Here is a 13,372-nt window from a genome sequence, read left to right as displayed (position 1 = left end):
CAAAATGCTGCGAAATCGTATTTATTAATACATTAATTTATTCTAATTCGAGCAAGCAAGAAAACACGAACATGTTGCACATTATTTATTTCCTTTCGATTGAAATATTAGTTCTTTACTATATAAAATTAAATATTAAGACGCTTTTATCATTAATAGAAATGCAAGAAATAAATAGGTAATTGAAAATTTAATTTAATAATTATAATAATAATGAGAATAAAAAAAAATATCGTGACCAGACTTGCGCTTCAAGTATAAAGGATTAAAAAAATAATCAAATGCTCGCACAAGCATTCACTCACACGATCAACTACTTAACAGAAAATTAAGAAAAAAAAAGTAAGATTGAGTGAGGAAAATCAATCCGTTACATTTATTACACACCTTCACCGCATCACACATGCTCATTCACCGGCCACTTTTGCTCTTTCTCTTTTTCTCTCTCTCTATATATATCTCTTTCTCTCTACTCCTATCCATTGGATGCGTTTCTCTAATTAACACATGTCTATGAGATAAAGTATAGAGAAAATTTTCAGATAGATAAAACTAGATAGGCGATTATATTTCATCGCCACAAACTTCAAATTCTGTGTAAGTTACAGAATTCAAGATGAAGAAATTCAACTCTGTTCCAATAATTACAAGAATATAATTCAACTAATATTTTGCCATTTGAAAATTTTAAAAAAACATCTTTCGATTCATTTTTTTCTAAATATGAATAATATGCATGTTTATAAATTCAAGCATTTAGATAATTGAATTTTTTGGATGGAAAGAGCTTCTTTGAGCTTGCTCTTGCTTCAAAGATCTTTTACTCCGTTTCCAAATTTCATCATCATCGTATAGATGAATCATCCAAGCGGAAGACATCGTACTTTCTCGATCTGTGTCAGAGAGCCGCAGGTCGTAGGTTTCGTTAAGACCGGAAGTCCGACTATAACAGGTCGCGTGACCCGTCCCTATAGAATCTCGAAACAAGTGCAATCACGTGTCGTCCTAAGCACAACAACCACGCTCGTCCATCGAAGGGCGAAGGAGGGAAGGAGGCCGCGATGTGTCCAGGGAGAGCCCTTGAGTGTGCGTGCCGACGTCGCGTATCTCAGAACGCTACGTCGTAGATTCGCTCCCGCACGGGTTAAATCTGTTCTGCTTCCGGTGCCGCGCGTCGCGCGAGATACCGGTGCATATGTACAGCGCTCATATCTCCCTTGTGTCGTGCGGAATTTACGCGCCCTTCCTCTCCTCCGTATCCACACAATTATGTATCCTAATTGGTGCACGAGGTCTCTTGTCCCGCTGCTTCATCGATCGAGGAGCTTAAGCCTTCCGGTCTTCCCAGCCCTGTGATTTCAATTGGGAACACGTATATTTATGGACAGGATTTAGCCGTAATAATGAAGCTAATCGATAAAGCTAATATTATATAATACATTATTTTTTCAAAGTTTTTAAAATGTTTTTTTCCTTAATGTTTTTTACGGACTATAAAGATTAAATTATTATTTTGTAGAGTAAGATCTATACTTGTTAAATAAAAGAAAAATTTGACTAAAGATATTTAGGAGATACAATCACAGGGCTAAAAATGTTAAAATAGATATAAAAAGAAGTTTTTATTAATATCTTAACATCTTACAAAGATGTTTTCGAAGAAATATCAAATTCTTGAACTTTTAATTTTTTATCTCGATGATTTTTGCATTATGACAGATTCTTTCAGTTTCCTACTTTTTGCTCCTAAAATCAGTGCAGCGATTGAAAAACTCTTTGTTTACTGACATGAACAACTTGTATTGAATCTACGCAAATATTAATATTAAAAATTCTGTGATTTTATATATACATATATATATTTCAATTCTTCTGACGGTGATTACGCATGGAATAATTATCTAGAGAATATAATTCATTCATTCACACGCATACACTGAAACACACGAGCGATACTGACAGAGCTGGCCCTGCTTATCAGTAAACAAAGGGTTAAGGGGGAACGGCGGATTGGTTGCTTTTGCAGTACTTGGTATCCGGTCGAAGCTGGGCGATAGTCGATAGGCAGCCGGCAGTACCGGTGCCAGATGAATCCGCCTCGACCGAGGCTCACATCGTGGCCACCCTGCCGTACGCACGTCACGCCTTCTTACCCTCAGCTCCCAATATCCCCAAATCTGCCACCGCCACTTGGGGCCACCTTAACAAAAACCTCATGTGGAAGGTAACTAATTCACCGCTAAACTCGCTCGCTGTTTCTCACCATCTAGAGGCGGCTCTATCGTAAGACAAACTTTACGATCGTTTAAATTTTCGTATATTAGAAGGTCTTAATACAAATATCTTTATTTACCGCAACTAAATTATATTTATAATTACACAATTTTATTTTATTAGTTTTATTTTATTTCTTAAATTACATTTCAATATTTATCATAATTTAATTAAAATCTTGTTGCAACTTAATCAGCGTAATCTTTATTTTTGAACGAAACAGTCCAACTATAAGCGTTCTAGTGAAATTTCGAGATTATGGCTTTGTATTTGCGTGCAGCTCGCTAATATTATGATACGTACGTTTGCAAGGATTTGCTAAACCTCTGCTTCTGCATTGATGAGATCCTCGCTAAGTACGATCTTCACGTTGACAAGCGGTTCGCGTTTACAAGAACCAGCGGTCTTTGTATGCGCAAGGATCTTGCATTTGCGAGGAGTACACTAATCAAGCATATAGTCCATGTTTGCAAATACCTTGGCAACTGTTACCCTTGTATTCGCGAGCATTTAGCTATTTCTCGCGAAAGGATTTGGCTAATTATGACTTTATATTTGCGGAAGTTTCATTACATTGCGGTCCGCGCATTTATATAAAGATTGTTAAGTTATTAAGTTTTTTTTTCCCAAAAGTCTAATATAATATATACCTCTACCAAGAGAGTTTAATTAAAACTAGAGCCGTCTCCATTTTCATCGTGTGTCTTTTGATCTCTTTCTCTCTATTTTATTTCTGCATGGTGTGCAGTATTAATTTTCACTCATGCACAGCATTTATTCATCTTTACGCATCCTAGGAGTGAGCCTGATCCGAATTTTGAGCATGGAGATGCGGATACACTTTGTCTCAACGTGTATTGTGTAATTATTTTTCAAGTTTACGACATGGCGTATTCCATAATAATTCTTCGTTTGCAATCTTTCTTCATCTTCTTTTCCTGCATATTAAAGAAACTGAACAAATAATATTTTTCTGAAATTTTGAATATAAACGGATTATACGGATATATACGGATTCGATCTCTTACATATTCAGATGATTTGTCCGATTATACAATACAGAGTAATAAAATTTTGCATTAGTTCAACAAAATATGTGAAATAAAGCATGTTGAAAAATAATTTATACATTTGGCATCATGGTATTAAGAAGAGAGAATTAACTTTCCTACATTATTTACGAAGTACAATGTAAGAGAGTAAAATAAAATTGCATAAATTATGGCGACATAAATCAACTTCTCCATCTGTAAAGGAAACAGGCTTGTTTACTGGACGTATATATATAAAGATTTCTTTTTTCGATCTCCGCAATCCTCGAATTCTTTTGCAAAAATACTATAAGTACTGTTGCATATCTTTTATACTTTTACTTTTGGCGATGCTCGTGGATTACCGGGATGTAGCAAAACATGGTGATGGATGAGCGCCGGCAGAAGTAAAAGCAGAAGAAACGGAGACGTTATGGAATAAGCCATGTCGTTCTTCCGGTATCTTCCCCTGTTGCCTCTCCCCTTTCTCTTTTTTTCTTATTCTAATGCGCGTCCACCGCGTGAGAACAAATGCGAATACATGCGGTTATGACGTTTTATATCAGAACACAGTACTCCATTTATCCTGTCATGAATTGTATGTAGCTCATCTTGTATGCCTTGGTTTACGTTACGTTAGTTTTTTTTGTACTATGTGTACAATGAAGAGAGGAGGATGATTAACCGTGAAATACGGTCTTTATATGCAATACGAGCGAAGTTTTCTCGCTCGTTTCTCTCCTCTCATGCATGCGCAATCATCAATTGAGCCGTTTCATTTGAAAGTGACATAAAAATAAATAGATAGAGATAGCTATTTAAACATCTTCACAAGTGCCACGTATAATTTAAATTAATTGAGTGTATGAGTTAAGTGTATTCTTGTTGACAAAATATACATTGAAATTAATTTATGATTTATTAAATATTTGCAAATATCTTTAACGCGCTCTTTACTGCATCAATTCAATGTTGAAATAAACGGCTCAATTGCACAAGTTTCCTCGTGAATCATCAGTCTCATAACTCTTTAATATTTGTCGCGTCTGATAATTAAATGATCAATGTGATATTCTACAATAATAAATTATTGAATACTATTTTTTTATATAATTTGCAAAACTGTCCAACGCATATCTTTATTTCTTAATTAGTCACTTCAGTATCTAATTAAAAACTAAAGATAGTCTACTTTATAGTCTACTCAGACATGCACTATTATTAAATGTTAATTTTTTAGAAAATATCAAATGCGATATTACAATGCATTTTAATTCAATGGACGCAAAAGTGTTAAATCTCATCATTTCATGTTAAATTTTTTTTCTTCCTCCTTCGCACAACATCTCTCATCGCTCTAACGCAAAACATTGACTCTCTCTGCGCAGAACATTTCTTTTAAGTCCTACTCCCGCGATTCCGGACACGGCGGCTCCGAACAGGAGGATTCCCCGCGGACGCACAACACCCTAACGCTCGGCCACTCCGGGAGGAGACGCGGGCCGAATGACGGCGAGATGAACGCCGGTACCAGGACGACTGGCGGCGGTAGACGCGCCGCGATGCCGTACAATCATACGTACACCGAGATCGTGGATGGTCGGGGCAACGGCGGTGCCGGTCACCATCAGCTGCACGGTCACCACGGCCAGCACGTGCATCTGCCGCGCGGCCTGATCAACGAGGACGACCCGGTGTACGAGGAGATCGAGCGTAGCGGCGTCGGCGGCGTCGGCGTCGGCGTCGGCGTCGGCATCGGCGTCGGCGGCGGTAACGGGAACAGCGGCGTCGTCGGCGCCGGCGAGATCCAGGTCTCGGACATGTCCGACGAGGACGGCCGACGACAGAGCGACATGAGCAGACAGTCCTCGAGGAGCTACGGCGATCATCGACCGCTGATCCCGTACTCGCCCGCCGCCGATCGCAACCTGGGGCATTACGGCCAGGCGATGACCGAGCGTGGCGGCAGTGCCGGCGCCAATCTCGCGCATTACGACTCGACGGAATACGGGCCGACGGTGGAGCGTACGCTGAACGCCTGCTGGGAGAAGCTGCGCCGACAACAAGCCAGGTATGAACTCGGGGACTTGCCGCGGCTACCGGCGGCGTACGGGATGCCGCCGCAACAAGACCACACGCGGACGGTGGCCGTCTTGGACGGTCACACCGTCGTCTGCCATCTGCAACCGCAGACGGACATGTACACGGGCCGCGGTATGCCGCCGCCGTCCTACAGCGAATGTTAGGTCCCGTGGACCTAGGCTCGAGGACTCTTTCTCGTTCTCCTGCGAAGGAACGATGGACGCTCCCCGAACCGTTTGGACGGTTTGTTTTGTCCGGGAATCATTGCATGGTGGTGGCTGCTGGGTGAAGGGATGACAACGGTGATAACGATTCGTTCCTGAAGAGAACAATCACGCGTCGATTTTCCCATCCGGGGAATCCGCGAGGGATGTGGATGTGCCGCTTTTTAGCTCAAGCGTAAACGCGACGGTGTCTTGATTAGATGCCGGACCGTCGCGTTTTAGCCATAATCGACGTATCGCGAGCGTTCTAGGGAGCGCCGCCCTTGTCTCCGTTCAGGTGGAATTCGATCGGTCGTTTCCTCGGAACGAGCGGGACGAAAGGAAAGAAAGGATGAGAGTGAGAGAGTGAAAGGGAATAAAGAGCGAATGCGAGATTGACGGGTGTCCAACTAGGCTGCCACGTTGTCCAACGGACACCCGGCGTCTCTTAGGATACATCGTATTGATGTGTGCGTGAACTCGTACCACCGCGACGCGGATTCTGTATAATAGAACTGTAGCGAACCTCTCGTTTAAGCTAAGTCGACGACGACGACGACGACGACGTGCCCGTCGTGGCCGGGCGTTTGGAATTGGTGAACTGAGTGCGCAAGTAAAAACCGGAACGTGACGAGTTCCTGGTAGGATGGGAGCTTTGCGAAGTCCGAAGCGATACGAGGATCAGAGATTTCGAAAAGATTTATTCTGGACTTAAGCGCGATGTTCTTGCGGATTTCATACGAGCGTGAACGAACCAAAGTTTTGTTATATCTTGATGTTAAAGGCAGCTCGTGGAAATTTTTGCACAAATTTATCGTATATAATTATCCGAGAGATCAATTTTTAATATTAATTTTTTTAATATATGAATGCTATAATATAATTTATAAAAATAATAACTTTGCAATAATAACTCTATATTTGCTATAACAGTCTTGAATACACGTTTCAGCATTTAAAATATTTATTTTCAAGAGATTTCTACTGCTACAATTTTATTAGAGATTTCACCAATCAATTTTTTATTTATTTTAATATATCTATTGTTGATTTTTTATAAAATGCGCATGTTTTAAAACGGTCTATGCGAATTGAAATATATTTCAGCTTTTGAATAGATATCGAATTGTTCAGGCAAATATATACGTGCCGTATCGTTTCTAGAAATCATTTCATCCAATATATTTCCTATAGCAATAACATCCTAGTGTTATCGAAATCGAAACAGATCCTATCTCCGTACGCGACGGACTTCGAGGGAGGAGATATTACGTGAGCATCATCGATACTCGGCACATCTGCGTCAACCCTTCCCAGACCCGCGCCACCGCCGCATTGATTGTAACGGGTTGGGAAGGGTTACGGAACACGACAAACCGCGTATCGTAAGCTGGCATTCAGTATGGTAAGTGGATTCACCGGCGGCTCAGTCGTCACTCGTACGGCAATATTAGGTGTCGCGTTGATCGTAGTATTAAACGCGGTTCGCCGTACAGCCGTATGTAAACCACGTGTAAATCACAACGTGATATACGTATCATTTGCATCTAGCTAGCTACGGCGAATTGCGTTTAATACGCCGCTTTAATGTCACACCTCGTATCTCGCCATAGTGCGACGGATGAGAATCGCCCTTATCAATCACTTTCGCATCTATATACTGTAAGTATTTGGCGGGGCAAAGCTTTCCAGGCGTGGGTGACTTTCCCCAACTCTTAGAAAAAAAAAAACAAAAAAAAAACAGGCATTGTAATATAGATCTAGACATATCGCCTCCGGCCGAATACGCGATGCGCCGGTGTCGTCGACAAATCGAGGATCGACGCGTGCCCGTATCTTGATCCTTACGCAGGATTACAACGGCTCGATAAAGGAATCGAAATATCTTAATCTGAGATGAGATTGCTGCAGCGATATTAATTTCTGAGAATTTAATCGAGAATGTTGATGACACTATTTTTTTTTATTATAATACTAAAATAGAGAATATCTTTTTATATCGTGACACAAAGTAACGCAGTTGGAACGATCTCATCGCAAGTTAATGATATTTTTTGCTTCATTTCAACGGCTCTTGATAGTATTTGTGTTATGCAAAACATATTTATCAAGAAAATACATATAAAATATATTATTTAATAATTTTTAATATGAGAAATATAATCGACTTCAGACATATGCACTCTGTATTTTTGTAGCATTGCTTGTTTTTATTTTTTAAATATTGCTGAGAGAGAATCATAAAAAGTTATTTGCAAATTTAAATTATTTTTTAATGTATAAAAAGAAAAGTAAGAGAAAAAAAATACAGAAATGATATATATATATATATCTTATTTCATTTAATCTAATTAAATATAATTAGGTGTCGCCAACTGATGGCGAAACCTAACTTCACAGCCAAGAAGCCAAGAGCCAAGCCACAGTATGTGGCCGAGCGCGGCGAAGACCACCTCGCCTGATTAGATCCAAGATCCCTTTTCTTTTCTCTGTAAGTACCAGAATCTACTGCTTCTTACTGAGTTTTAGAAATTGCAATATGTATGTATATACATATATGTATGTATAATATATATACATATATGTATGTATAATATATATACATATATGTATATATGCATATTTAGTACATACATATGTCGAAACAATAAAAATTGTTATTCTTTGGCATTTGAGTTTTATGGATAATCACGTATTTTATAATTATATTGATGTAATACATATACGCATTACAAATAATTTATGCGAGAGTTTTTTTACTAATTTATCTAATCAAAGAAAAAAGAAAAAGAAAAAATTTGCCGAATCTTTCCTATATAATCATTTTACTTAGTTAATTTTGATAAAAATATAGTTATACAAATGGCATTATATTATCATATCATTATATATATCATTGATTGCATATTGAATGCAATATTTTTTATCATCGATCATTATTAGCATGATCAAAAATTGATAAACCATAAAATTAATCTTTCAATTTGAAATAATTCACAACACAATTGATTACTACAGAATTAAAAAGTTTATTGCAAACATGACCTTTTTAAAAAAACATAAAACATTGGAATATGAATTTATATTTTAGTTATAATTCTGTAACAAGAAAAACATCTGTTATTATATAATTTTCATTTATCCATCTTTTGAGGAAGCTATCTATTTATACTTTGTCTGAAGCCGATTCTATGAGACTTCGTCTTGACACTTGGTGCACTTCTCGCGTGAGTTTTCACCGAGTTGTGTTCCGACGAACGAATAACGAGCGCGTTTTCGGCGATGATGGCCGAAAATTAGGTTTCCTCCTTTACAGGAAAAACAAAGGAGAAATCGAGAGACAATGGCTGAAGCGCCTTTATCGGTCGTATTTATGGCAGCTCCTCGTCGCGCGCCGCTTTAAAACGTTACGCGTTTTAGTCCCAGAACGTTATTTTTATAAATTAAAAGATAAATAAATATATATATATGTATGTATATGTATGTATACAGTAACAATATATTATTATTGTGACGAGAGAAAGAGAGAGAATGAGAGAAGGAGAGAAAGAAAGAGAGAGGAACGGCAAAAAGGGCCCAGAAATCGTACGTGGGCTGGTAAATACTAGTGATACAAGCGGATTTCCCGAACGACGTGGAAAAATGCGCGAAAATACTTAGTCACTGTTTTTTACTATTTTTTAAAACAAAAAATCGTGTATGTACGTGAGAACGCGTGAGTTAAGCTAACCGTGTAACTAAAAGAGTCCGCGTGCGCGCTATTTATTTTTTATCATCCGCGAGTGTTTTTTATATCGCGAGCGGAAACTGTGTCGAGTGGAGGTTTGTTGTGTTCTCTAACCACCTCTCGTCGCTCTCATTGACAGAAACCATGAGAATCTTCGTCGGGCAATATACTGACGGCAAGAAGAGTATCGAAAGTGAGCTTCGATAGTCCTCTTAATATATGGTACATTGTGGATAAAACTACGTTCAACTATGCAATAAATACTTGTTTATAAATTTTTAACATTTATTCCGTTTTTTATTGTGTACATTTTATTTTGCGACGGCTATTTTTAATTTGAAATAAAGGATTTAAAAGAATTAGTACATAGATTTTAGTTTATCGATCCGAAGATTAATTTGATTTGTTTGATTCAAAGAGTGAAGAAATAGTAATTTTATACTAATGATAGAAATTTCGTTAGCAAGTAATAGATTCAACGTATTTTTGTCCGCTTTGTCGCGATTTCGTGGTTGCTTTATGATTTATTTCTCGCTCATGCGAAACACGCATATAGGAGAATTGTAATAGTGATAATCGCGTTAAGAGTACCAGCTATGTTAAGTGTGTATAAATATATCTCGAGCAATTTTTTAGCATATTATTGTTCATTCCAGTGTTTTCGAAACATATGTCAATAGTTTCTCAAAGCACTCAACACGAAAAATGTCTGCTTTTACAGACATTGATTTGCCAATTATAGTTATCTATAAAGATATTCTGTAACCGCATTTGATGTTAATTGGAATGATTAAAATATATATTTTATATCTTGAATAACATAAGAGGCGACTATACGCGTTGTTGATATGAAAAAACAGAATAAATTTTATTCTCGAAAAAATTTAACATAATTATTTCATTCAAGAAAGGTAAACAATAGAAAAATGAAATTTAAAGTAAATTTAGAATTTATGTAAGTTTTCACAAATGTAAAGATTATTATTTAATAAAAGTATTATTAATATAAAGGCAACAAATTATACAATTATATCCTAACAAAACCGAAGCAACCGATAATCTCGTATAGAAATGTCGCCTCTGAAAATACCACATTATACAATGAATATTCGAATATTACAGAAAAAAATAATTAAGACTGTCGACATACCTTTATGAGTCGAGCATTCGATTTCATTGCCAGATCTTTCCTATTTTTTTTCTTCGAATTGCGATTGAGAAACTACGAACTCCTTAGAGTTTAAGTTTCGCCATGACTGATTTACAAGTGAGTACATCTTGAAAAAGCTAGTTTACGTATACTTTTCTACGACCGGAAATTGCGAACCTCAGCCGTGTAACATCTAATTGCCAGATAATTATTACAAGCATCCACATTCCATCCGTTTGACGTTCGTGCGAATCCAGAAATGGAACCACGGGGTCCGAAAGTCGATCAGTGTGTTAGACGAGACCGGTAGTCCGCATTCTCGATGCATCTTTAGCACTACACGACGAATCGAGATAAAAAATCAAACATCCACGCATTTAGCACTGTATTCGCGATAAGCACAGTCGTTTAGTCCGAAATGTGCGATGAGAATGAGATCGGACGTGTCCTTGTTTCGAGTGTCCCGACTGCGTCGTCTCGATTTTCCCGACTGAAGTTTAATCGTGTACACAAAACGGACACTACGTGAGGACACGCAAAGCGTTATCAATATTGCGAATGACTCCGAATGCGAGAACCGTATGTACATACATAATGTAAATAAGGCTTTGTACATGTTGAATACTTGTAAAGTGGAGCGCGAGCGCGATAGATCGAGAGAGCTGAGAGGATGCGAGAAACTCGGAGATGATGACCGATAGATGCGGAAATAAAGCATACCCTAGGTTAAGCGAGTTTACTAGTAAGTAGCGAAGCTATTACGAGCTATTATTATCGGTGACGCGGCGTGAAGGACGCGCAAGGCGAATCTTAATTTAAGTCTCAACGCGTATTAGTTAATGTGTAAATAAGCGAAGGAAGTAAAATATTAAAGAGCCCAAGTAATCGTTGGATATTTATAACGAACTCTACTAAAGTAGGTCGACTGACGGAAGGATAAACGAGACGGCTGGAATCGAAACTCGCGAAGTCCGTCTTAGTCCGCGAAATTATATTTAAAATGATCCTTTTTGTGTGCTCCTTGCTAGCATTTATTTGAAATATAAAGTTATATCTGAAGCGATCTTTTTTTCCCAAGATCTATTTTAAGTATAAAATTATATCTAAAGCGATTTCTCTCATTTCGCTCTGGTTTGCTTTAAATATAAAATAATATTTCAAGCGAATCTTATGAGACAGGATCGCTGCAAATATAGTTTTATGTTTGAATTGAAATTTAACGGATTTTAATTGGATTTTACGGATTACGATCCAGATATCTCGATAAAACCTGAAAAGAAAAAATGAAACACAAGACAAAAAACGTAATCGTACACACTCGTCCACACGTGTATCGCTGCGCGAGAAAGGATCAAAGGACGAGAAAAAGATGTGTGTGCGGTGTTGATTGGACACGGACAGACGATGTACAGTGCATGTTTTATCCTTAGCCGTTTTATAAATGTAAATATCTTCCGCCTCCCCCCCGAGAATCACACTCTCCTTTTATTCCTTCTCCTTATCCTGGTCCGTTTTCTCGCGATGAGAGCGAGACAAAAACCCAAGATTAATTGATCGTTCCAATCAGAGATGTTCCTTCATTCTGCGCAACGATCCTTTACTTTCCTCTCTCCCTCTCCAAATCTTTCATCTCGAAAACTCTCTCTTTTTCCGTAAATCTCCTAACTTTGTCCTGTGAGATACTTAGCGGATAAGCTTTCGTTTCGGAGTGAAAGAGTCGAAATCCATCGAGCGAAGTCAAAATTATCTCCCGTCGAATTATCGCCACCTTCCAGGGCCGGTTAGAGACGTTTTGTAGCCTCCTGCGAAGTAATATTTGCGTCCTCTACTATATATACTGTGATTTACTGTGAGAAAGTAAAAGATAACGAGAGAGAACGTGAAAGTTCAGCGCGCGAAAATTACTTTAAACCTTTTTTACTTCTATTTTTTCAACAACATCGTGATCGCATGGGGCGTCAAAATAGCGGTCTCTGCAGTAGGCGCGATGATTGCGGTAGCTTTAATTCTAATCCTACCATCGGTACCTCCACTACGATGAATGCGACTGTTTAAAGTTGCTGATACTTAGAGATATCAATAGAGGGGAAAAGTTTTAATAAAAACCGCTTCTGATCATCTCCTTTTCCCAAATTGTCGTAACACTCGAATCGAAAGCCGCGAAATCGTTGACCTTTAGAGTTCACACGATCGCATAGAATTCGTACAATTCTGTGATCTTACTTTTTACGTTTTTCCTTCGTGATGTAAGTGATACTTAACGCTAGAACGCTAACCGGAACCGTCGATACAGATATCTCAGATGCAAATGCCAATTTCTTGCTAATTGGTCTATTTCTTACAATTATTATAAATTTTATATCAATGACTGATAATCGTTGACATTATATTTTGTTTCTTAGTTCAGCTGTTTGTTTTATTTCCAAGTTTTTTTATATAGTTCTTAAAAATTGCGCGAGATATTGTGTACCGCGACGTGTTAATTCTAATTGCCAGTTATGTTATGTTAGCGTCCTAGAGTTAGTTTAAGAGAGACGCTATGCAGTCTCGTCCAGCACGCACACACTTAACAGCAAGCGCATGAATTTTCTGTACTACGTCGCCTGCCTGCGCACGCTGAAAAAGAAAGTTTAATGAAACAGAGGAGGAAGGATAAAGGTAGAAAACGAAGAAGAATGTAAAGCCTAGGTATCTCCGAACTAATAAGCGCCTCCGTTTCTTGATTTTTGTATGCTTCTTTAAAACTGTCTGATACAAGGAAAAACAAAGGATAAATAAATGTGTACCAATCTCTGAATAAAAACGCCACCCGTCTAAGCCTTTTCTTCAACCTATGTAGTAGTTGAAATTTTCGTCGAGAATTGAGCGTAATTGTATCAAGAATCTTTCTATTAAAAAAAATTTA

At 38.2% G+C, this 13,372-nt stretch overlaps 1 protein-coding gene across 7 annotated transcripts in view; it reads left to right on the top strand.

Moving 5' to 3' along the window:
* Positions 1-13,270, top strand: part of LOC145934352 (latrophilin Cirl) — a 425,698-nt gene extending 412,428 nt beyond the window's left edge. For 5 of the 7 annotated variants that reach the window (XM_083037539.1, XM_083035962.1, XM_083035127.1 and 2 more), the window contains 2 exons: positions 2,027-2,224; positions 4,694-13,270. In XM_083037539.1, the coding sequence (XP_082893665.1) occupies positions 2,027-2,224; positions 4,694-5,551 (1,056 nt within the window). In that variant the 3' untranslated portion in view covers positions 5,552-13,270. The remainder of the gene's footprint in view (positions 1-2,026; positions 2,225-4,693) is intronic. The other 2 variants (XM_083039104.1, XM_083039952.1) reach the window with 2 other exon arrangements.
* Positions 13,271-13,372: the final 102 nt, after the last annotated feature.

Source organism: Prenolepis imparis, unplaced genomic scaffold (genome assembly GCF_030444845.1).
Source record: "Prenolepis imparis isolate NDT839.2.m4 unplaced genomic scaffold, iyPreImpa1.0 SCAF_1, whole genome shotgun sequence".
Lineage (NCBI taxonomy): Eukaryota > Metazoa > Arthropoda > Insecta > Hymenoptera > Formicidae > Prenolepis > Prenolepis imparis.
Note: the sequence above shows the minus strand (reverse complement) of the source record. Positions and strands in the feature narration are given on the sequence as shown.